This window comes from Miniopterus natalensis, chromosome 8, assembly GCF_054644295.1.
Source record: "Miniopterus natalensis isolate mMinNat1 chromosome 8, mMinNat1.hap1, whole genome shotgun sequence".
In the NCBI taxonomy this organism is placed as follows: Eukaryota; Metazoa; Chordata; class Mammalia; order Chiroptera; family Miniopteridae; genus Miniopterus; species Miniopterus natalensis.
In genome coordinates, this window is record NC_142088.1 from 26677818 (window position 1) to 26704476 (window position 26659).

The following is a 26659-nucleotide window of genomic DNA, read 5'->3' on the forward strand; positions in this document are numbered from 1 at the left end:
ACATAGGTGAGGACCTGCACTCAGGACATGAGGGCAGGCAGGTTGCAAACCAGGTGTCGGTGGGTAGAGCTCCTATTCAAATTAAGCCAAGGTCACCTAAATGTTTACTGGCTTATGGGTTTCTTGGTGACCAGAGACAGGAAGTTTCTCTATAATGTTGCTGTGTGTGTAGATGAGCGTGTGGAGGCAGGGGTGAGAGCAAACTGTAGAGGGCTGAAGGATGAGATGAGGTGGAAACAGAAAGCATAGATAAATAGCATCTTCGAGAAGTATAGTTATGAAGATACAAAGAGAGGTCTTTCCATAGCTGGAAGGGATTGTGGGAACAAAAGAATGATTTATTTGCTTGTTGTTTGCTTTTTAAAAAGAGAGACCTGAGCATGGTTACTTTCCCATTTATGAGAAAGAACCAGGAGAGGGGGAATTTTAAGATGTAGGCAACAGAGAGAGGTCTGCCTGTAGGAGCCATTCCGAATGAAGCAGGTGTTAGCAGACTGCACTGTGACGGGCACCATCGAGATGGGCATTCCTTACTTCACAGTAGTGGCTGGTTATCACATTGTAAATTCCATATTGAAATGTGATTATTAAATTGTAAATATATATATACTTTATTCGTGACAAGTAATGACAGTGATTTTTTCTCTCTTATCTCACCATGTAAGATTTCCTTTACTTTTTCACACCTCTAGGATCCTTAAAATATAAATCAGCTTGTCCAGCCAATAAGAGAGATAGCTTGCAACCTGATTCTAATTGATTTTGAGGTCAATGAGTTGTTAGAAATTGGACCAGTTCGAAATAAAAATAAATCGATCACAAAAAAACCCGTTAGGGTATTACATTTATGACTATTGGATACTTCAGTGTGTTTTTAACCCAGCAATCAAGCTTGCCTATATTTTTAGTTATAGTCTCGACAAATTCCATTTTCTACACATACTATTATAGTAAATAGAGTCTATTTTAAGGTCAGAACCTGAAGCATATAAGCAGAGCCTTCCCCAATAGAAACAACGATTCCATTTCTGTATATTGTTTCATTTATAGGTGACATTATTAAACTTCATGATAACTTCTGAGGGAATGCAAGACCAGCTTTTGGGAATTGTGGTGGCTCGGGAGAGGCCAGACCTTGAAGAAGAAAAGCAAGCCCTGATATTACAAGGAGCTGAAAACAAAAGGTTTGAAACATTATAAAATATAGAATTATATTTGCTTGTTCCAGGGTCACGTAGAACAAATTAAAGTACATTTTAAAGATCTGTTTTGTTAGATTTAATAGGTACATTGAATAGGAAGATTTGAGGAAAATGTAAGGTATTACAGTGCATCTGTGCTAATTTGGAAAATTGCATTACAGAGTATATTTTTACATATAAGTTCTTAGGCACTGGAAGCACTAGGAGACAATGTGTTTTCAACTTGTCAACATAGTTTCAGCACAAAAGTTTTAGTATTTATTGTGTAACGGAGGTACCTGTTTTCACTGGAGCGCAGCCTGGATGAATATGTTACACCCCACTTTCTGCTCATAATATCTATATCTTAGGTAGAAAGGATAAAGCTCGGTAAGCCATGAAAAATTTCAGAAAATAAATGGACTGATACTCTCGGTTCTCTCAGGGCTGAGATACTGGATGGCAGAGGAGATTGGTTACCATATCTCTCTCTAGTTACCACATAAATGATCATTAGAAAGAGAAGTGGAGCAGAAAAGCCTATCTTTTTGACATTTCGCAAGATAAGAAATTATACAACATCGCCGTTACAGATATTTGTCACAAAGTGATGCATTTCTTTAGGTTACAAGCTCTTTGTTTCTTATAAAAGAATGTATACGTGAAGTGATTTTAAACGATTTCTTTTTCTTCTGAGAAAATTGTGTTTTATTCCAGGCAGTTAAAAGAAATAGAAGACAAGATTTTAGAAGTTCTTTCATCTTCGGAAGGCAATATATTAGAAGATGAAACTGCTATTAAGATATTATCTTCCTCCAAGGCTTTGGCTAATGAGATTTCTCAAAAGCAGGAAGTAGCCGAAGAGACAGAGAAAAAGATCGATGCCACCCGCATGGGCTACCGGCCCATCGCCGTCCACTCCACCATCCTCTTTTTCTCCATTGCTGACCTAGCTAACATCGAGCCCATGTATCAGTACTCGCTGACCTGGTTTATTAACCTTTTCATCCTGTCTATTGAAAATTCAGAGAAATCAGACATTTTATCAAAAAGGTATGTAAGAGAAATACGAATTAATACTAACGCTAACTAATTAATGCATGAAAATTAAATAGTTGGTGGCTTTCATTGTTTCAGAGTGCTGTGAACATGACAGCCACATAGCTAAGATGATTCATCATTGTACCAGAAATAAATACAAGGGTTAGAAATTGAACAGATGTGGCCAGGATTCAGTTTGCCAAGATATTGTTTACAGAGACATAAGATTATAATGTAATTCTAAAAAGAGGAAACATTTACCTCATTTTGTCATTTGCAAAATGTATTTATAATTGGAGGAATGGATAGTTAATACCCCTAAGGGGTATGGCTCTTACCCTCTGTGAGTTTGTATTCCAGAAGTTACTCACTCATATTTTGATATACACATATGTAAACTTTGTCAAGTAACAGGGTTTAAAAAAAAAAATCCCCTGTTGTGGTCATTCATGCTTATTTATATGAAATACCTTATTTTACTGTTGGCTATTATAATCAGTAATGGAATTAAGACCTTAATAGTATGTCTGTGAGAGAATAAATTTCATTTCGTTATCAGTGAGATAAATTTTAGTTTGGTACTAAAACATGTTTTTAATAGTCTAACATGAAATTACTTCTTTTTTTTTTTAAGTATATCTTTATTGATTTCAGAGAGAGGAAAGGAGAGGGAGAGAGAGAGATGGAAACATCAATGATGAGAGAGTCATTGATCGAGCCCGCAACCCGGGCATGTGCCCTGACCGGGAATCGAACCCCGATCACCTGGATCCCAGGTCGATGCTCAACCGCTGAGCCACGCCCGGCTGGGCGAAATTACTTCTTGAATAAAGAAAATAACTTATTACAACCTTTGCCCTTTGTAACTTTATTGATCAATATGAAGCTAGATACTCAGTTTCTTGACTGCTCATGCCCAAAGGAAACTCAGTTTAATACTTATCACTTGCAGTTAACAATTATTTTTTAGAAATCCACAATGCTAATCTCCAGAAACCTGAATTAAATTCCTTCATTGATCATGGTAGAATTTTGCTAAGTTTTGAATATTCTCAGACTGAGCATTTCCTTTTGTCAGTATCATTCATTATTTTATGAGCTTGAATATGAGACCAATAAAGATGTAAGACTGATACTTAGGAAACAATTTTTCAGATGTCTGCCCATGAGGAAGGACATAAAGGGAAAGGAGGAAGGGGTATCTTTAGGGAAGAAATGCATGATGGTAGAGTTTGCATTTTGTTTTTATATTATGATATTTGAAAATGTTTAGTTTATTTTTCTATTTCTTCCAGTACCTGAAAATTTAAGGTTAACAAGGATTACTGAAATTCAGAAAATTTAAGTGACTTTTCTTAAAGAAGTTCCCAGCCATTTGCATTATGAAAGTTAATTGAACATGCATGTCTTGTTTTAACACTAAAATCTGAGTTCCTTGAGGCGAGGATTTTCTTTAAATATTCCCAGATCCTATCACAGTGTCAGTCACATAGAGCCACACAGTAAATGATGCCCTGCCTCTCACCGAAGTTCTTAATTTCTACCTCGTTACAATAATAACCACCAGAATGTTGTCATCTTAACTAATTTTAAATCAAGGTCTTTGCTGGAGTCTAGAGAAAAAAATTTCTTTGCTCTGTCACTTAAAGACATATTTTGTGTACAAGATTTAAAAATTAGAACAATTATTTTTTATTATCTGTTTTTATAACAAATTTGAACTCATCCACCGGTGTGACATCTGTTTCTTCATAACTGTGGTAAATTTTTATGATTTATAGGAAAATTATATCCTTTTACCCAGATGTAAGATTTGGATGAAATGGAGAAAACAAAATGTGCCTTTTTCTTTTTTTAGTTAAAATTCTTTAAAAACAACAAAAATCATATTTATGCCTACAAGTATGCTAAAATTATAATCTGGGACCAAAGAGTACATAGAAAAAATGTATTTGAAAACATTTATTGAGGTTAATATATAGACAGAAACATGCAGAAATCAGAAGTATTTGCTCAATGAATTTTCATAAATGAGCACACCTGTGTAAGTAGCACCCAGGTGAGGACATATTTGTGTCCCTTTCTAGTCACTAACCCTCCCCCAAGGCAATCGCTGTCCTGAGTTCCACACCATAGATCAGTTTGGCCTGTTTTAGAACATTACATACATGGAGTCACCCAGTGTGTACTCTTGTGTGTCTGGCACCTTGCACTCAACTTTGTGTTTGTGAGATTCATTTTGTTTCGTGCAGTGCAGGGTTCATTCACTCTCATTGGTAAGTAGTATGCCATTGTGCAAGTATGTTATTGGGGAAGTATAAAAACAAAATCTCCCAACCCAGATTTGCTCCACAAAGTAGTCAAGAAAGAAAGAGTTTTATTAGTGAATGAGCATTAAACCGGAATGTGATGTGCGTCAGACAATCCATGGGAGATTGCAAAGAAGAAAACTCATCCTAACTCGGCCTGCGCATGGAGGTGAGGTGGCCATGGTGTTGGCAAACTGCCTTTATCCAGAGGAAAAACAGATGTCTGGTATCTTTATGACAGGAGGTTGTTTTGCAACTTGGAGCCAGGCACTGACTGAGGTTAGGCTCTTACCCTCCCACAGAAACTGGGAGATAGTTCCCAGATCTTTGAGAAAGGCGTTCCTGGATCATAAAGCTGACAAAAGGCCTAAGTTTTGGAAAGAATTTATATGCATTTCAAAGAGAGGAGAGAGGAGAAAATACTTATAATTTTAAGTTTTCAAAAGTAAATGGTCTAAGAAAGTGGAGGGGAAGGAAACCTCTTTTCTTATTTTCAATAGGGAGAGTTAAACCTCTTATTTTTTAATTTTTATTTGTCCTTACATTATGCCACAAATTATTTATTCATTTACTGTTGAGGACATTTGGGTAGCTTCCAGTTTGGAACTATTATAAATTGGTGCTGCCTTCAACATTCTCATACATGGCTTTTGCATGTACATATTTATGGTAGGCATATATCCAAGAATGGATTCAATGACCATAGGGTGTACATGGGTCCCATTTTAGTAAACACGGCCACATGAGTTCCAGACTAATGCCCCACGAGAGAATCTTGCAGCCAGTCTCGTTTAATCTTCTTTTCCTTTCTTTTTTTTTTTTCAATTAAGAAGCTAGCTCCCATTCCAAAATTAAAGTTAGAATGAGTTGTTATATGAACCATATAATAAGTGTCTATCACTGCTAAACGCCAGATAAGCTGTGGACTTTAGTTACTGAACTATAGTTAAACCAAAAGTCATAGGAAGCATCTGACTATTAACACCAGAATAACAAATTATTTTAGAATCTTAACATTGTCTAAAATTATCTCTCATTTCCTTTTATTCAAAGATAAAAACGGGTTTTTTTTTGGTCTTCTGATAGTTATTACTCGTAATAAGTATTATTTAACTATGCAACCACACGTTATGACTATTATGGTGTATACTATGAAATAGCCATAATAGTTTGGATCACCTGTTTTTTATAAAAATTTTAATATATCAAAATTTATTATAGCAAAAGAAATAACTGTGGCAAAAAATACACAAGTAGAGAAATAAAAATCTAACTAGGATATAACTCTGTTACAGGGACCAAACTAAAATCAATCTCTCTCTCCTCTCTTTCTCTCTGTCTCTCTCTGAAATACATATAAGTAAATACACATGCACACTCACACGCACTCACACATACACGAACAGACATGAGTTTCATTTTTCCATGTTATTAAATACTCTTCTGAATCATAATTTGTAGTAGCTGCACAATATATCATTTTATGACTGTACTATAATTTTCTTATTATAAGTAGTCTTCAGCTTTTGTATTATAAATAATACTGCAATAATTGTAAATGTCCACATTATTATTTCCTTCAACTAGAATCCCAAACTTAGGACAAAGGTGTTCACTTCATTCAGGCTCCTGATGTCAATTCCTTTCCTAGAAGGTTATTCAAATGTACACTCCCTCAGAGGAACAGGATGGCCTTGTGTCACTGTTACACATCAGCATTGAGAACGAGAATTCTTATCTTTTTTTACTCTAACATATTAAAATATCACATTTTAATATGCATTTTTAACACTAATGAGACTGAACTTGGATTTTTAATATGATTGCCCCTTATAATTTCCCCTTCAATCTTCTTATCTACAAGAGGATATTTGTCCTAAAGTGCAGAAATTTTTATTCTAAAAAAAAACAAACCTGTATTCACCCTGTATTAATTGTACTATTATAGATGAGACAACTTAAATGCCATGTTTGAAAAGACCATCTATTAGCATAAAATTGGGGCCAGGAAGAGTATGATTATTTTAAATCCTCAAAGAATTCAACAGCTAGTTTCAGCAGTTAGTTTCAAGGCCCTCTCTAACCAAGCCCTTTTCCAGATTCTCAACTAGAAATAAAAGGCAGCAATGTGTTGTAATTTTCATTATGGGAATGCTGGCAGGGATAAAATAGTCAAAAGAAACAGGCAGGTAAGGAAAAAAATAGAGCTGGAATGATCAGTGCTTAGGGTATCAGCCTGGAAACAGACAAGATAGGATTGTACTGGTAGATTTTTTTTCTAGACATGTTAAGAAACACCAATATAATTTCGTGTAATTATAATCAAACTTTGCAAACTTTTCCTTCAGGTAAAGTGATCTGCTTAGATATTTTGAGCTATTAATCTGTGTCAATCATTAGCTCTCTACAAATGTTTTGTAAAATGTTTATTTCTATTAAAACCTATGTAATAAAAATATTTTTTAATTTTTTGTTTCAATGGTAGTTTATTTCCCTTAGGAGATAATTAAGTGAAAATGCTTAAAAGTGATAATTATATTCATGTTAAGAATTATTATAAGTACAGATCACATGTTAGCACTTACTCGAAAGTTGTTAGTTACAAATATTGTGGTTTGCATGTTTTGTCTATGTGGCAAATAAAAATGTAGTTTATCAACTTTTGTGATTTCTCCAGCTTTTGTGGGTTTATGAACAGAGTAGCACATTACTAAACTTAATATTAATTTAATAAAGGAGCTATTAATTTTGGTCTGTTCATTTAATATAGAATATAGAATGTATAAAAGTATTTATAAAATAAAGAAGTCAAATTTTACCCTAAGAAATGTTTTATTATTAAAAAATAGTCCACAAACCTTTAAATGTAATAGATTTAAATACCATGCATTGACTTTTTTCCAAAAGGAAGATTTTTTTAAATCAGTCAACAATAAAATGCAGTTCTATCGGTGTTTCTACATTGCACAGCTCTCAAATTAGTGCACCCAGTTGATGAGGATCCTTGATTGTTAGGAGGTAATTGACCGGAAAGCTTATTGGGATAGCATACAGCTAAATCATTTATAATGAGTTTCCTTTCAGCACTTTCTGTAAAGTATAATGCATTTTAATTTTTAACTTTTCTTCCCGTTGACCCATAGGCTTCACATTCTCCGGGACTACTTTACTTATTCCCTCTACGTTAATGTCTGCCGGTCACTCTTTGAGAAGGATAAGCTGCTCTTTTCCTTTTGTCTAACTGTAAATCTGCTGCTACATGAGCATGCGGTCAGTATTGTGTTAATTTGCAGGGGAAAAACCCCATAATATTCATGTTGATTCATTAATTTACTAATTTGTATATTTGTATGGGAATATATGAAAAAGAGTTGTAAATAATTAAACAATAATAATTATTATTGTTATAATTAAGGCAAAACAACACAACTAGACTGAATTTCAGAGGTGAAAAATTAAGCAGAGTTCATTATGTAACTATTATTTAAACTTTTGTATGTTTTGATTTAGAATAAATTAGTTTCTATTAGACTCCTACATAAAAATGCATATAAATTTACTAAATATATTGATATAGTTACACCTTTAATAGTATAAAAGGTAATGCTTGTGAGAACTTGTGCTAGTTAGTCAAATCTAACCATTTGTGTTGAACAATACTTTTCATAAATTTTTACTATGTTTTAAATCTATTCGTTTAAAATATAGGAAGCACTTTAAGAATGGAGGGCAGGTGGTGTGTAAATTCAGTATTTTGTACACTTATATATTTAAGACTTACTGATTTTATATGGTGATGTATTGGCTGAATTATAAAGGAATAAAGGATTTATTCCTGCATTTCTTGCAAAGGTTTCATAACAGTACTTGATTATATTTTATGGAAAATAATTAAAAACATAGCAGATTGATGGCTTTCTGTCTTTCCACAATTTTTAGAGCCAACAGTATTCTAAGCAGTCATTTGGAAAAACATATATTCAAATAGTATATGTTCAGATTTTCATGTTGAATGAGTAATTCTGGAGGAAAATTATAAAAGAAGTAGCTTTTTAAAATGGAACTATTTTGAAAAATGATTATGATAGATATAATGGTTTCTTATTGATACGTACTAAGCTATATTAGTAGCTATAGAATTTCATAGAAACCACACCTGAAACTTGAAAATCAACAGTGAATTTTTGTAAAATGATTGTAAATTTACTATATATATGATGAACTCACTTCCAATTCTTCGTGCTACTTTGTTTTTCAAAGATTAACAAAGCTGAATGGAGATTTCTGCTCACTGGTGGCATTGGACTGGATAATCCATATACCAACCCTTGTACGTGGCTTCCTCAAAAGTCCTGGGATGAAATATGTCGTCTGGATGACTTGCATTCCTTTAAAAGCATTCGCAAGGAGTTTATGCACTTAAAGGATGGGTGGAAAAAAGTATATGATAGTTTGGTATGTTTTTAACCCTCTTGCTTTCCAAAGTTTTTAAATGGAGAAAATAATAATATATTCCTTGTAAGCTTTAAACACCTGGTCAGATGTTAAAAATCAAAGTTGAGATTCATGTTATCCCCACCTTCTAAGTCAGTGGTTCTGTTTGAACGTCTCTATAAATTCCTTGAAATGTGCAGAGATGCAAAAGAGCTTCATGCTCCTTATAAATATTATTTTTTAATTTCCATGCCAGGTTTTTATTTACTGTCCTCTTATACTTTGGAAATCATAATAGTGGATGAGCTGAAATATTACAAAGCAGCTATTATTTAGATTTTTTGAATGCAGGATATAAGCTAATGAATATTTTTGTCATTTGAGGAGAGGGAAGAGCTGATATTTCTAATATTTTATCAGACCCTATCTTGCTAATTGGAGACTATTATAGCTAACACATACCATGATACTCACATTTTCCCACCTGGAATTAATAGATATTGTTGCCTTCCCTAATTTTTTAGCACATGTGCCAATATTTTACCAATTCCCAGTTAATTTGTTTCTATTCCTTTGTTTCTACTCTCTTAACACTCTTCTTTCTTTGGGTTTAATTTGCAAGAGCTCTGGGTAAGCTGGGAGGAGGAGAGAAAGAGCCAGATATGTGGAGATCATTTTTTATTTGGGCACGTATTTGTTGTATACATGATGGTAAGATCATGTCGATGCATGAATTCAAATATTTTGGACAGGTCTCTTTTGGATCTCTCCTTGTTAGTAATATTTCCTAGAGATAAATATGTTTTTGTGAGTACTTCATTCTAATTTGAAATAGAAATTTGTTCACTATACTGAAGCATGGAGATTTCTGATCTGAGATACTGCAGAGCCTTCCCTGAAGTTCAGAGGTACAAATGTCCCCCCTTTTTTTCAAGGTTATCCTTCCTGGGATCTTGATTCCTCTCTTCCCGTATATTTGTAATAGCTCTCTCTACTTTTTGGCTTCTTTACTATGCACATCTCAAATAATCTCTTTATAAAAAAGATACCAAAAATTGTTCAAAACAGGAAATAACAAAATAAGTTTTGATACAATCTTCTTCTTTTGTAATGAATGTTTATTTTTCTAAATAGATGATGAGAGTAGCTGGTAGGTTCTTTCGCATGCCTTTGGAGAAATGATGGGAATAAAGCTTCATATGCACATTTATTGTTTCATAATCGGGATCATTTTGTTCATTGATTACTATTCATATTGAGATTAATCTGCTTAGTTCATGTCCTGGTTTTGATTCCTTTGTGATGTTTTAAATTTTCTTTTTATTCCTTATTTTATAACTTTGCCCCAACCTAATAAACTTACATTCGGATTCTTGATTTCATTTAGTCATTATGTTTCCTCTAAAGATTAGTTTATAAGTCAAAATACTATTTTTGTTCTTGTTTTAGAAATAATCTCCAAAATAATATTAAATTATATCCACTGTAATTTTAGGAACCACAACATGAGCCTTTTCCTGATGTTTGGGAAGAGAAAGTAAATGATTTTCAAAGGATGCTTATCATTCGTTGCCTGAGGCCAGACAAGGTAAATGTGGGCTTTTAAAGCACCTCAACTCTTTCAGTTCTTCCTCTCTCCACTGTCAGCCAAACCTGTATGTCCTTCTATATCATAGAAGAGGTGGAGCAGCCTGGGGGAAATAACCCCACTTCTTTTTAATACAGCCATTTTTCCAAAAGTTTGTATATTTATTAAAACCACACTAAATTCAGATTATATTTTATAGTTCTATTTATTTCATGAGGCTTCCTTTTAAAGTATGCTTCTCCAATTTCTCACAGTCTACTTCCTTTACATGCCGTAATCTCATTTTTATTCTTTTTTCCCCTAAATATGTCTTTATTGATATCAGAGAGAGAAAGAGAGAGGGAGAGAGAGAGAGAGAAACATCAATGGTGAGAGTCATTGATCGGCTGCCTCCTGCAAGCCCCATACTGGGAACTGAGCCCAAAACCTAGGCATGTGCCCTGACCTGACTGGGAATCGAACCCCGATCATAGGTCGATGCTCAAGTCTTGAGTCATGCCAGCCGGGCTCATTTTTATTCTTATTTCAATAAAATTAGTCAATGATGTTAACATCAAGCTAATATACTAGAATTTCTGGTTCTTCAAATGCTATCCTTATATATAGTTCTTTGTTGGCCTTGGGAAAATTAATAGAATATTATTTTTAAGACATTTATTATTACTGACTATAAACTAAAATTTCAATAATTTAGTTTTACTTTCCTCAAATAATAAATTATATAACCAGCATATCAGCTTACCTGTTATGTCAGCAAAATTTAGTACTCATTGGCATCCTCATTTGCATTATTATATATAATTATGCTCTATTTAAAAGAACTGTTCACTTAAGTATAATGGCTCATATAGTCCACAGAGATATCCATATACTCTGAAAAAATATAGACATTAGGTATATTGGAAAAAATTTGAAAAAATATTCTAATTATCCACTGTTCCCACTCAAGTAAAAGTAATACATAATTATTTCAGAACTTACTGTATTCACAATTTAACTTGCTAAGGAATGAATATAAGACAATACTTCCATCCTAACAAATAAAAAGCAGAACTTAGATGATGAAAAGAGTATATTTTTTAGATGTTTTTATACATCAGTGATACCATGGGATGGAGGCATTCCTTCCTCTGTTAGCTGTAGTCTGTTCAACGAGCACATGCAGTTCTTGCTTGACTCTGCAGATGTTCTCAGCCAGGGCCAAAGTATCTGTTAGGCAAAGTGACTAGGGCCCATGATACTTTTAGGAGTCCATGAAGATGTTTTAATTTCTTTTACAATCAGGAAATACAATCCAGTCTGTATTATATTTGTAATTATACCCAAACAATTGTAAAATATAATTTTTAATTTTTTTTAATGAAGGAAGGGGCCCACGATGTGCCTAGGGCCCATTAAAGTCATAACGCTGCCCTGCTCTTAAGTGCTGGAAGTAATTATAGTTGTTTAAGAGTCATTATTAAACTGATGACTGAGGATGAGCCGCCCCCTTGGTAGCCCCTTTAAAAAATGAATCTCCACTGAATCTTTACGGTAAAGTCTAAGCAGTCTTCATGTCAAGTATTAAGCAGGAAGGATGTGAAGAGCTTGCCTAATGTGGCTTCCTCCTTTAAATGCTTTTATTAGGATTTTCAAAGGTTTTTACTTTGTTTTCTTAGCTAGATGAAGACTTTCATACTGAAATGATTCTGCATGTACTGTCGACCTTCTCGTTTCAATATCTGAAAAACAAAGAACCTTCTGTTTTAATTAAATTTAATTAAAAGTGATTAATGGCCCAGCCGGGTGTGGCTCAGCGGTTAAGCATTGACCTAGGATCCAGGCGATCTGGGTTCCATTCCCCATCAGGGCACATGCCCGGTTTGCGGGCTGCAGCTGATCAATGACTCTCCTCTCATCATTGATGTTTCTGTCTCTCTCTCTCTCCCTCTCCCTTCCTCTCTCTGAAATCAATAAAGATATATTTTTTTAAAAAGTGATTAATGAACCACTTCCTAATTGCAACAGTTTCATCTATAAGTATCTTTTTCCCAGTTTTATGTTTTAAAAATTTTGACATTTTAATCTGAAAATACATTGAGCTACCAAATAAATCAAATATTTCCATATTCATTCTCTTTTTAAAGTGTTTTTGAGGGAGGTGGGGAGTTAGATATTCAAACTGAGGGGATTTTGTTTGTTTGTATGTGTTTATTTTTAAATCAGTTGAGGTTCAACTTGTGGTTTCATTCTTCTCTTAGCTGCCCTAATACCCTGTCTTGTAACTTTTCCCTCTGTAGTCCTCTAGAGTTTTCCTTGGATAAGTGGATGAATGTAGACATTAATGCCTCTCAGCAAGGTTCCTGGTTCTCCTCTCCTTCTGCACACACTAGAGTGGGGGGTTAGCCATATACCTTGCTTTGGCCAATAAAATGTGAGCATTTAACTCCAGTGTGAGATTTTCCAGGGCACTCTCCTACCATCAAAATTGTGAATCAAGTGTTGACATTTAAGTGCCATAATCAAGCTGGGTATTGCTGAGCCAGAACAGGAAGAGTGAATTGCCTGCATACCCAGGTGACTTTGCATGGACAAAAATAAGCGTTTGTTGTGTTAAGACACTAAGATCTGGAAATTGTTTGCTACTATAGCAGAATTCAATTTACCCTAAGTGAGACATTATCTACATGTACTATCACATCTGTAATCCTTAATATAAAAATAATTATTAATATGATCTTACATTAGCAAACCCTTCAATCTTACTATTATCAGGTACTCCAATTTCTAGTGGTGAGTTGTTGATTTTGGAATCTATATATTTTAAAATATATAGGGTGATTATGCTTTTAAAAGAGTAGTTTTCCAAAGTAAAATGGTATTAGCGTACCAGAAAAAGTAACAGTGCTACATGGAACTAATATTTAGGCTAGTACTATATAGATTTTATTTCTTTGCAATATCTAAATCATGAGATACTATAATATCCACCAAGAAAATCAGCAGCTGCTTGAACTCTGGCTTATAATATATTTTATTTGTCAACACAATTTTTTTGGTCTCCTTTCTACTGCTCTCCCCTCAAAACCAAGTCCATTCAGGTAAGAAACCACAAATGCCAGGTTCTGCGATACTCTTGTTTGGAAAGACGTAAAAGATGGGTTTGCACTTTCCTTTAAAATTTAATAGTCTATAGAGTTTTATTTAGCAAAAAAGAACATCAAATGGATAAATACTGAGGTGTGGAATGTTTTGGGTCCTTTCACAAAATGAAGAGCTTCTGGCCACAGTTCTTTCCTTCTGAACTCTAAACAAAGAACAAATCAATCAGCTTCCAGTAAGAAACTTGTCAAATATAAGTTAATATGCTTCTCTGACCTCAGATAAATCTCACAGGAACTTGCAATACGTAGAAAAACATAAATGGAAGACCACAAACCTCTTTCCTGCCTTTTGGAAGATGGTTGCCTAGATTAGTCTGTAATTTTTGTTACTGACAGATTTCATTTTACAAACCTAATGCTGGCAAAATCGGATTGCAGACACAAACCCGATATGTGGCCTTGCAAACTGAATAGCTAACAGAGTCACTTACCTCGGGAGTTACGGTTCAGTCTCGGGAGCAAGCAAGTCTTGTTCAGTTTTAACATTACAAACGAAGCCCTGAACTTCGGCCCTGTTTACCCTCGCGTGCCACCCCGACCGGGTCTTCCCTCGCCAGGAGAAGCTTCCCGCCCGCGGGGTCTGCACCAGCCCGGCCCACGCGCGGGAGGGGTCCTGTGCACCTCACGCTCACGGAAAGTAAGACCATGCACTTGAAGGCCAGGTGCTTTCATTTTGTTTGTGAAACTCTAATTTAGTGAAGAAGGCAGCCTTGGGAGGAATGAGGTTACGAAAACATTTTTAACCTACTGCGAAAAGACCAGCTATAGGAGACAAATGATAAGGGGAGGGGCAAGGACAGGCCTGGAGCAGACGGTGTGTTTAGTTTCCTGCAATGGGCTTGACATCAGTGCCCATTCAAAATATCTGAAACATGAAATAACTTATCTAGAAATGAAACTTTAAGGTGAATTTGTTATTCTGTGATTTTTGTTTAAGATTTCTGAGATCAGAATTCCAGCCTCACAAAAGGAGGCACCTTGAGTCATTTACCCATTCGCTCGTTCAGTGGATATTTACTGTGCACAGGCAATGCTGTGTTATCTCGTTAGGTATGTTCTTGAGATCATGGTCTTGTACATTTCTTGTTTCTCTTCCGTATCTTTCCCATATTTGAGTGAATCTAGAGAAATATTGGGAAGGGACTAAAGCTTTAATTCAGGCCCAGGTGTTCTTTCACTGTGGGCTCCTCACTCTCACACCCTCGGTCCCACACACTCATCCACACCAGGATTGACACTGTTTTAAGGCATTGTGACATATCAATGATTTTTACTTACAAACCTGTGTGAATAGATGTTCCTGAAAATACACAATTAAAATTTGGGAATACTTGTAACTTGTAACCTTTTTCAGAGGAGCCCGTCTTTCTGAGATACACTTGGCATCTGCAAATTGCTCTAGCAGTTTGCTCCAAGTTCTCTGATTTGCTGGTGGAACTGTTGTGTGCACCCAGAATTCTGCCCTTGGATCTGAGCAGGCATCCAGCCACACTGATCCTGCAGCCTTCCAAACATTCTTTGTGTTCTTGTCACTCCATCTCTCCTCTTCCTGGGTTATGTTTATGTAATTTGTTCAGCTATACATGGGGATACTTGTTTGTTAAATATACTTTTGTTATTTGTTTGGGTCACACCTGAGTCATGATTATCTGGTGTCATTGCCCAGAAATGATGAAGTTTAGACCCTTCGTCAGAGAGGGATGATGTATCTAAAACTGTGCCTAAGCTGTACTGATTAACACAATTCCATTTCCGCGCCAATGCCTGATAGAGACCCCCAAGCCGCAGAGTTCTGCTTTTTCTCGTGCATGCTTCTAGAAAATGTGCAAGCATGTCATCAGAAATTTTATGCACTGTAGTTTTGCCTGTTTCTCAGGAGTATGGGTTGTTGTTGTTTTCATAGTGATTTTTTTTTTTAGGTAAAAACATTTTTTTCCAGCTCCATCAGTTCTTTCTTGATGGTATAGTATTGTATAAGTCACACTAAAATTTCTACTGCATTTTGGATGTTTGGAACACAGTGTTTTAAAACTTACGTAATGAGTTAAGGTTTCTTTTATCCACTATGTGTTGAATACTCATTAAAAGGAGGGAAAATAAATGCCTTTGAACTCTGGTGTTACTAACCACCCACCTTTTATTATTTAAATATTTATAACTTTTTTCCATCTAAAAGGCATTTATATAAAGTGATGCCTTTGACTCTCCATCAACATTAATGAATACCTAAGTAAGACACCCTTGAATCTGAACCTTTTAAGGTTTTAGGAAGATTTTCAATATTCTTTCAAATATATTCTTGTTCCCTTCTAGATTATTCCAATGCTGCAGGAATTTATAACCATCAAATTGGGGCGTATATTCATTGAACCACCCCCCTTCAATTTATCCAAGGCGTTTGCAGATAGTAACTGCTGTGCACCACTGATTTTTGTGCTCTCTCCTGGAGCGGATCCTATGGCTGCCCTTCTCAAATTTGCTGATGACCAGGTACCTTAAAATAGATTGAGTTATCTGTGTGTGTGTGTGTGTGTACATGTGTGTTACTATATATAAATATATATGCACTTGCTAATACTTGAAATGCTAAGGAGTTAGGAAAAGGTAAAAATTTATCACTCACCCCTTGAAAGACTTGGGAGTCCAGAGGTTGACAGAGTTCCCAGAGACTGATTATTTAACTGGCTGCACTGATTAAAAAAAGTTCCTTATCTAAATTATAAAACCAGAATTTGGGCTTTGGGGGGCATTTGCTTTTCTTTTATTTTGGGGACATAGGGGACTCTGCGACATAATTTGCACCAGTATATGAACTTGGGTTGATTTAATAAATTGAAGCCTGAACAATGACCCAGGGGAGAGCTTTCGCTGATCCTGCTTCTTCTCTCAGTCTCTAAAGGGGGACCTTCCTTGACTTTCCAGAACAATACTAATTATAGTCACTTTACAGGTTATATTCTAATATTTATGTTTCTAGGCTTTAAATATGTTGAAAATATTTGCTGTAAATTTTCTTACATCATACATCCTAGAACAAGAAAATAATAAGTCATTGGCATTTTTGAGTTGTTTCAAAATAACATTTTAAGGTAATAGTACTGATATTTTTAAAACCACCACTACCACTTTTATTGAGTACTTTATATACAGTTAATTTTGTTATACCTGTTATACACATTTTCTATTTTAATTTTTATAACAACCCTATGAGGTAAATAATGGCATCTTTAGTTTACAGATAGGGATACTAAGCATGGAGAGACTAAATAGCTTCTCAAAGATCACATAGCTAACTAGTTAAAATAGTCTTCACTAGGCCAATTTATATTTTAAAACCTAATATTTTTTGCATTGGCTATAAACCTTAGACACTAGAGGACTGATCATCTAACATAGCATTTACCTATGGTTGGGGACGTGCTGGAACGTGGCTGTCATAAGTGCAGGAGATGGGCTCTGAGATGTATGAGGGACCATCTCCTGCAGGGCCTTTACATTAAGGTCTTTCAGTATGACAGGACAATGTGGCAGGGTTTTTAGCACCAAAGTGATATGATCTGATCTATAATTTATAAAGGTCATTCTAGCTGGAGTGAGGAGAATTGATCTGAGTGGTGCAAAATGGAAGGAGGGCACTAGTTAAGGGGGATATTGAAAGGCCAGGAGGAGCGATGGTTGCTAGGACTAGGATGGAAGTGATGGAAATGCTGGAAATATCCATTTTATGTAGGACTCACCCTCTTGACATCAACACAACATTTCTGACCCTTCGAGACCTCCCAGTTTCTCTCCATTTCTCTTCCTGCATTGTCATTGTGATTATTCTCTGGCATTCTCTTCTCTTGCTATCTTTACTTTTCCCAGAAACAATTAGTATTTAGCTCTGCTTGATTTTCTGCTGCTTCTACCTGCTAGTGTGGATAAGCCATGGACATTCAGACAGGGCTCAAGACCTTACTCTTCCGATGCTACTGTAACTCAAGGTCTCTTCCAAAGAGCATTTGGGTGGTCACTGATCTAGAAAGAGCTTGGAGAGACATGGACACTGTGTCTAGCAGCAGCTACAGGTGAATTGGGATGTAGTAAAAATGAATTCCAGCAAACACTCCCACAGAATTCTTTAAAGAAACTTTAAAATGGGAATTAAGGGTTAATTATTTTTTTTTATTCAGTAGCCAAATTAGTTAAAATACAATTATTCAAAGATTTGGACAAGCTCATCTGTCCATTCATACTTTCTTTTCAGCTTTGGATTTTAGGAGTTGCTGCATAACAACCAAGCCCTTTCATCTCCTCCTCTGTTAAAAGTCCTCTTAATTTCTTTTTCTATCCCTTATCTCAGCAATCAAGTACTGTACAGAATTTTTAATTTATTACCATGACTGTTTCCTATATGAGTTAACTTGCTTTTTATCTAAATGCTTATAGGATTCTTACTCAGTAAGAATTTTTTTAGGGTTGCGTATGTTCAGACCTTTGAAGGATGCTATATAATTAAATTTTAATAAGTCTAATTTAACATTTCCTGTAATAATATTTATTCTTCTCTCACATCTTTATTATTTTTGTACACAGGGATATGGGGGATCAAAACTTAGCTCTTTATCTCTTGGTCAAGGCCAAGGTCCCATAGCTATGAAGATGTTAGAAAAAGCTGTCAAGGAAGGAACATGGGTTGTTCTTCAGAATTGCCACCTTGCCACCTCTTGGATGCCAACCCTTGAGAAAGTTTGCGAGGTAAAAATGCACGTTTATTTTTATAGATTGTATTCCCTCAATATAATTAGTTATCTACATACCATCTAAGCAACTCCATTCCTGTCTTCTAATTTGGAGGGTTAGAGGTGAATGACATGCCTGGATTATAGGAGGGATGGGCTGACTTTGGGGACTATAGGACTAGAGAAGAGCACACTGTCAGGCCTTGCTGAGTCCCTCTTATAGGACCCAGGGCTCATCCAGAAGAGTGGCCTCAAAGATGAGTGTAAACCACAGGGTAGACAGTAAACAATTCACTTTTTGTAACAGTGAACCAAAAACAAAGGGGGCTTTTCAGGTGAAATTCATGTGGCGACTCTAAACTTAAACATTTCAAGATATAACTTTTCTTTAATTCACTTCTCACCCACTTAGCTAGTGATCCTGTCTAAAACCAAAAGGGTACTCCTTCCACCCCCTTTGCCCTGGTTCATTGTACTTCCCTATTTTTGTGGGCAGAAATTCCAGGAAGAAAACCCATTTAGTTCAGCTGAGTAAATAGAAAACTTGGTACTTGATTTCAATAAACAGAGAAAATGCATCCTCTGTAATTACCATGACTCCAGCCCCCACCTAGCGCAGAGAACCCCAAGCTACTAAATAACCAAGGTAATGATATAACTTGCACTATGCAGACACTCAACTGAAACTTTAAGGAGCAGGTTGTATTTTTCTTTATGCCACTTGTCATTTTTTCTGTATCTCCCATAGAATGAAAGCACCATGAGGACAGCAACTGTCTGTTTTGTTCTCTCTGCTTTGTCTCCAGCACCTTGAATAGTGCCTGGCCCCTAGCAGACAATCAATAAATATCTACTGAACTAGTAAATGAATATTGCTTCACTGCTTAATACCTTCCAATGGATTCCCATTTCATGCAAAACAAAGTTCAAACCCCATCGTGGCTTTCAACACCCTACTTTGACTGACCTTGGCCTACTTCTCAGGTTTCATCTTGGCCACTTTCCATCTTGACTTCTATGCTGTATCCATTTGAACTACTTTCATTTTCATTTTATAGCACTCTTTGTCAAGAACGTAGGCCATCAGAATAGATGCTATTTCTATCTGAAAAACTATTCTTTTTATTACTTGTCTTACCAACATCTACTCACTTGTCAGGCTTTATGTTAGAGGTTTTATATTTGTTCCTGTTCCCTCATGGTTTCTCTGTCTCTTGGCCACGCTCATGACCTGTTGAATTGCCTCATATACACCCATCAGAGAGTCATCTAAGAGAGAATGGTCTCTAGTGGATGGTGAACTTGACTCAAAGTCCATGAGTCATGTTGCTTAAGTCACTGGGTTTAAGGCAGCTAATAGGAGAAAAATTGGTGCCCTTACCACTTATTAAAGAACTTAGGCACCACCCTGGCTGGGTGGCTCGGTTGGTTGGAGTGTCGTCCCATACACCAAGAGGTTGTGGGTTTGATCCCTGGTCAGGGCATGTACGGGAAGCAACCAATCAATGTTTCGATAAATAAATGAGTAAATAAATAAAAATAAATATTAATAAGAAAACATAACCTCAGGTGAGGGTTAAGAAAAAAGGGTTTTAGGCACCTAAATTCTTACTCTTCCTAACTCGCCCTACCCCTTCACCATATGAATGCTCAAACATTTTCTACTGACAGAGATTGGCAATTTTAAAAGCACAGATACCACTGAAAGGACAATTAGAGGAGGTAGCAGTAGGGAGAGGGAATGAATAGGAAGAGAGGGAAGGGCGCCTGATGATTCCCAGCTTATCCAGCCTTCAGCGCAGTGCCAAGGGCTCCATTCTCCTGTACAGTGCAGGCCTGACCAGCCCCTTCAACAAATCGAGCTCCTAGTGATGTGTTTCATGCTTCAGGATGTCCCAGGTCTCCCCACCTTTCAGAATGCTCTTTTTTCCTATCCCTGCTTGGTTTTATTAAACTGACATATCTGGAGTGTGTTGCTTAGTCTCACAACATGGCTACAGAAAAAAGGGGGAGGGGTTAATCTTAATCCAGCTCTGGGGTGGAGAATTCTTGCAGTAAATATTTCAGCAACATCAATAAAATTACACTTTTTTTTTTTTTTTTTAATGTCTTGTTCTTTATTGTGACCAGTTCTGAATTATGTAACACCTTTGTAAACTTTCTAGTCATATGATTTAGTTTTATCAAGTATATTGTTTCTGGGGTAGAATCAGATTTTAAGGCTTAAACTGCAGCTATGAGCTCTCTTCTGTAAAAATGCTTCCCCCCACTCCCAGCCCATCCTAGACACCTGGGGTCTGGAGAGTTCTCACTGATTTTCATTGGTGCTTTTGTATCTGATTTATTTTCCCTGCAGGAGTTAAGCCCAGAATCAACACATCCAGACTTCCGAATGTGGCTGACAAGTTACCCATCTCCAAACTTCCCTGTGTCTGTCCTGCAGAACGGAGTGAAAATGACCAACGAGGCACCGAAAGGTTTGCGGGCGAACATCATCCGATCCTACCTCATGGACCCCATCTCTGACCCCGAGTTCTTTGGCAGCTGCAAAAAGCCTGTTAGTGATGGCTAAGTCTTTTACCCCAGCCCTATAAAGCAGTTCAAGTGACCCCTGGTGATCGTGGGTGTGTGCTGAGAAAAACTACAAAGTAAATAGGCCTCCTGCACTGCAGTGCAGTTGGTTTTGATCACTGATTATTGACTGTGCTGAAGTCAATTTTATTAATATTTTATTTTAATTTTACTACCAACTTCATTCCTGCTCAGCTGAGATCTTGTGGGGTATCATTAATAATGTAGCTTTCTATTTAGAAAGTCAGCTGTAAGCCATTCCCAGTACAAATCTGCAAGGTTGGAGAATCTTGTTTCAGGATATTAACTGAGCCATTTGCTATTTGAAGCCATATCTTTAAATTAAAATATAAAAATATTTTCTCCATGTAACTATAATGAGAGCCAAAATGATTTTACTCCTTGATTGATGGGGCTCATAAGGGTCTTTTTTAGCATCACCGGGCAAGCAGGGAAACCACCCACTGCTTTCGTGATTAGAATTCTGTGTGTGAATGTCTGTGACCTAAAATTGTTTCACAGCGTTTTACCATAATTAAAAATGGAAGAGTTTCGTTTTAAGAGAGGTTATGAACCTTGGTAAGTTTTTGCCATTAAAAAGCTCACACTCTTGATGTCGGAATATGTTTTAAGTACACATCAAAGGAAAGCATTAAAATAAAGAAGTACTTTCACTAAACAAAAGGTTTGGGTATTAAAAAAAAAAATCATGTATATTTAAAACTAAGTCAAACCTTCTCCTAAGCTTCTAAGACCTGCTGTATGACCAATTTTTGCATTAATTAGGCCCAGAAAGAGCAGGTTACTCCCAGGTAGGTGGTGAGGGCATTTCTGCATATAATAGCTGGACAAAAGCCTTTTTGAAATATTTTATTCCCTTTATTCTAGATCAAAGGTCTCTCCAGTGATAGTCACACATATGGGAAGTCAAGGCTTTTATGAGCCACAGTCCAAACCAAAACCCAAAACTCCTCAAATTCCAAAGCAGCACATCACATTTTTCTGTTTTAATTTTTTATTTGGAAATATTTTTTAAACTTACAGAAAAGTTACAAGTATAAAAGTTGCACAAATAGCCCGTGTCCTGTGCCCATGTTTACCTCCTGTTACCAGGGGCACAGGGCATGGGCAGGGTGTACAATGTGCAGGTAAGGTAGGTATGGCACGGCCCTTTATTCCTAATAAATACTTCAGTGTACATTTGTTAACAATAGAGGTGTCACCTTATCCTGGTACAGTTCGTTTAGTAAATTTAACAAGGATACACTGTTGTATCCTACCTGCCGTTTGTGCTCCAAATCTGGCAGCGATCCCGCGGGGTGGGTGGGGCGCTGGCCCTGTCCCCGGGACTGGCCTGGGCCCCTGTACGTGGAGCTCCCCGGCCGCGCGGCCTTCTTTCATCGGAAACTTGTCCTCCGCCTTTCTTTGGTTTTGGCGACATTGACATTTCTGAAGAATTTACTCCCCCCCTTTTTTAATATAACGCTTACCATTTGGGGCTTGCTTAATATTTCTTGATAATGAGGCGCAGGGTATGCATTTTTAGCCAGAAACGACGAAGGTGACACGTGTCCTCAGCGGGTCACGCGGGAGGCTCGCGATGCCTGTTTATCCCGTGAGGACGCTGATTTTCAGCATCGGGACCAGGGGTTGCCCCCTCACTGTGTGATAACTGTTGGCCCCTTGCCGCGCAGTCAGTGTCCGGGGAACGTGTTAGGGCCGCAGCGCTCCCGTTCCTCTGGAAATCCGCCCGGCCGTGGCCGTGGCCGTGGCCGTGGCCGTGGCCGCCCGGCGTCTCCGGGATGATCCCAGCTCCAGCGCTGCCCGTGCATCCGGCACGCGCGGGGCCTTCGTGGGCGACCCCCCGTTGGGCAGCGCGCCCCGGCCTCCCGCTGGGGCTCGGCCGAGGGGACCCTTCGCCCGCCGGCTCCGTCCGGCCACTCGCCCCGCCCGCACAGCTCGTCCCGGGCCCTGCGCGCTGCCGCCGGGCGGGGCTTTCCCACTGTCCCCCCCCCCCCCCCCCCGGGGCTGTTAACTCGCTCTCGGGGGCGAGGCCGGCCCTCTCCCTGGGGGGCAGCGCCCCCAGCGCAGCCTCTGCTGTCCCCGGGAAGCCTCGCCTCCCGCCCCCGCTCGGGCTCGGCCTGGGCCCGTCGCATCCTCCGGGGGCGCAGGCGACTCTAGGCGCGTCACCCTCCCGGCTCTCGGGGAGCCTGCTCTGCGGCTCGGCGCCCCGGACTCTGTTCCCCGAGGGCGGCCGGGCAAGCCACGGGCCCGCGGTGTCCAAGCGGCGAAGCCCTGCGTGCGGAGCTGCCCGGCGGGCTGGCGCCCCGCCCTGCGATGCCCCCGGGCCTGGGGACCCCCCCCCCAGCGCTGGCACCGGCCGGCCGGCTCGGGCGCTCCCTCGGCGCCTCCAAACCCCGCAAGGCCGCAGAGGCGGGACACGCTTCCCGACAGCCTGGAAACCCGAACGAGTTCAGTCGGCCTATTTTTGCCTAAAAAGCCCGTAGAAACATGCTTGCTTCCGTCTCAGTTCCACTTCGGGGTGCATCTGTTTATAAGCAAAAGGGGTCACCGGCTTTCGCCGAGAGAGGCGGGCAGAGCGCGGCGTCGGACCCCGGTGACGCGGCGCCTTTCTCCTCCGTGCAGGACGCGTTCAAGAGGCTGCTCTACGGCCTCTGCTTCTTTCACGCGCTGGTGCAGGAGAGACGGAAATTTGGACCCCTGGGGTGGAATATTCCCTACGAGTTCAACGAGACTGACCTGAGGATCAGTGTCCAGCAGCTCCACATGTTCCTGAACCAGTATGAGGTAGGGGAGAAATCAGGGCAAGCACAGTGCCCGCGTCCTTGGTATGTGGTATGGTGCTGCGAGTGTTGCACAGCAAGCGGGGACTTCTGATTAATTTCTGCTCTTACGAAAGGAATAGCAGGATAGTTCCCAACAGCTGATTAAGTAGTCCTTTATTATTACAGGATATTACAGCTGCCAAAGGAGGTAGCCAGGGTGTCCATTTGTCAATCAGGAACCTATATTTTATCATTTATTTTGACACATACACACCTATGGGAATCTGAAAAGTGATTGCACTTATTCTGAAAAAGATTTGAGGAGACCATAAATTAACCAGGCTTCAGAATGGGAAAAGAAAAAACAAGCAGACTGATTGACTTCTGTTCCGGAGCGTGACCTTATTTTTAGAGAAATGTCATCGTTCCACAGAGGAGGAGGTGCTTGGGACAAAGAGTAAATAGAAGGTTTTCAGGTACACAGTGCGAAGGAGCAACAATAAAAAGGCTTTTAAAAAGTGCAAATAATGTACACAAATAACATGATTATGTTGTACCTCTGGAACTAATACAATGTTATGTAACAATTATACCTCCAAACTTTTTTAAAAAATGCAAACGGGTGAAAAGGCTCGGTTAACTGTAAGTGATCTGGAACATTCTTGTATGCAGTGCTAACTGATTCGGGAGTTTATTCTACTGCTTTTGGTGCACTTTTGGGAGAATATTTGCATTTTAGAAAGATCACCCTCACAATCAAGTAGAGAATAGATTGGAAGGACTTAGATGACAGACCAGTCTTATATGATGTGAGTTGAGTTGTGTCCCCTCCCAATAAATATATGTTGAAGTTCTGCTCCATGGTACCTCAGAACATGACCTTATTTGGGAATGGGGTTATTGCAGATGTAATTAGTCAAGTAAGATTAAGTCATGCTGGGGTAGAGTGAGTCCTCTTAGAATGTAACTGTTGTCGTTAGAAGAGGGAAATTTGGACGCACACACGGAGAAGACAGCCATGTGAAGAGAGGGGCAGAGATCGGATTAATGCTGCCACCAGCCAAGGAACACCTGGGGCCACCAGAAGCTGATAGAGGCAAGGAAGGACCCTCCTTGAAGTTTTGGAGGCAGTGTGGCCCTGCCAACACCTTGATTTCAAATATCTAGCCTCCAGAACTATCTGTCAATGAATTTTTGTTGTTTTAAGCCACCCATGATCAGCACTAGGAAACTTAATCCAGAAGACCATCATGATAACCCAGGCAAGAGATGGTAACAGTTTAAACTAGAGCATTTGAGCTGGGATGGGGAACATGGTAGAGATACAGTAGGTATGCAGGGAAAGCGGCTGAAATGACGTGGATATTAAGCAGTAAAGAAAGAGGGAGTGTCTCACATGATGTCAGTTTTCTGTTCTGGACTGGTGGTGGTACCACTCATTAGTCCAGGCAGGGGACAGTACCAGGAATTAATAGGTATATAGCAGGTACAGTAGTAAAGTGGGGTGGTGAGTGGATAAGTACTTCACTCTCCTATGTTTTATACATCTGGATGTCCAGGTGAAGATACTGAACAGGCTCTTGGCATATAGATATAAAGCCCAAGAGAAGAGAAGAGAGTGAACACAAGACAGAGGTTTGTGAATTGTGTTAGGAGCAGCCTGAGAACACCTGAGATTTAAAAGGGAGTCCTGTTGCCTGTGAAAAGAAAGAACTAAAGAATGACTGTGGGCAAGAACCCAGTACCCATGGTCTGGGAGAGGACTGTGGGAAGTGCACAGCCTGGGGAAGGGCAGGAGAGAGCACCTGAGTAAGTAGGGAACATCAGGAATTGTCCATCCTTTCAAATGCTATGCAGAGATTCTTTTAATGACATATGGGACTGACGAACTGATTTATTTTTATTGATTTTTTTTTTTAGAGAGAGAGAAAGGGAGAGGGAGAGAGAGGAGTATCGATGTGAGAGAGAAACATAGATGAAAACATCAATCAGTTGCCTCCTGCACCCATCGCCACTGGGAATCGAGCCTGCAACCTGGACATGTGCCCTCACTGGCAACCTGTCTATGCACAGGATGTTGCTCAACCAACTGAGCCACACCAGCCAGGGCCTGAACTGATTTCTTGAATTAAATGATAATTCAGCAGTGCTTCTCATTCCTCCAGCACAGTAATTATATAAAGCAAACTTGACAAAACTACTAATCATTCATCACATGTAATTCATCAGGTGTTAGAGGGAGAGTCTTTGAGGAATGTGAATTCACAGTTCTCTTTGATATTATTAAATCTAATGTAATCCGACTTCAGCAATCAACATTTTTTCTTAAAACAAATGATCCTTGCCCAGTCAGGCGTGGCTCAGCGGTTGAGCATCAACCTAGGATGCAGGACATTGAAGTTCAATTCCTGGTCAGGGCACATCCCGGGTTGCGGGCTCGATCCCCAATCAGGGGTGTGCAGGAGGCAGCCGATCAATGACTCTCTCATCACTGATGTTTCTCTCTCTCTCTCTCCCTCTCCCTTCCTCTCTCTGAAATCAATAAAGATATATTTAAAAAAAAATTAAAACAAAATGATACAATGTCTTGACAAAGAAAGCAATCAGAATTAAACTCACCCCCCCACACACACACACAACCTAGACCACCAACAATTGGTGCTGTCGAGAGAATGAATAGGGTGAGGAAATAAAATGAAAGCGGGGTACACTAACCTCTACTTGGAGAGAAGAATGGGTTTATGGTTACAACAGAAATTAAAACCCAAGGACCTCCTAACATGTCCCCAAACATTCTCTTCTAGCTCCTCAGTAGGTCCAGTGGGTCAGCTATGGCAATGAGACCAAATCTATGTGAACTGGTTCTAATTTACTGTGAGTAACCC

General features: G+C 38.6%; 1 protein-coding gene across 1 annotated transcript in view; it reads left to right on the forward strand.

The window, feature by feature from the left end:
- DNAH7 (dynein axonemal heavy chain 7) overlaps positions 1-26659 on the forward strand; it is a 184497-nt gene that overhangs the window by 133926 nt on the left and 23912 nt on the right. Inside the window, exons 51-59 of the mRNA XM_087819982.1 lie at positions 1051-1184; positions 1899-2234; positions 7675-7801; positions 8792-8986; positions 10461-10553; positions 16010-16186; positions 18272-18433; positions 20774-20974; positions 23635-23796. Coding sequence (XP_087676108.1) covers positions 1051-1184; positions 1899-2234; positions 7675-7801; positions 8792-8986; positions 10461-10553; positions 16010-16186; positions 18272-18433; positions 20774-20974; positions 23635-23796 — 1587 coding nt within the window. The remainder of the gene's footprint in view (positions 1-1050; positions 1185-1898; positions 2235-7674; positions 7802-8791; positions 8987-10460; positions 10554-16009; positions 16187-18271; positions 18434-20773; positions 20975-23634; positions 23797-26659) is intronic.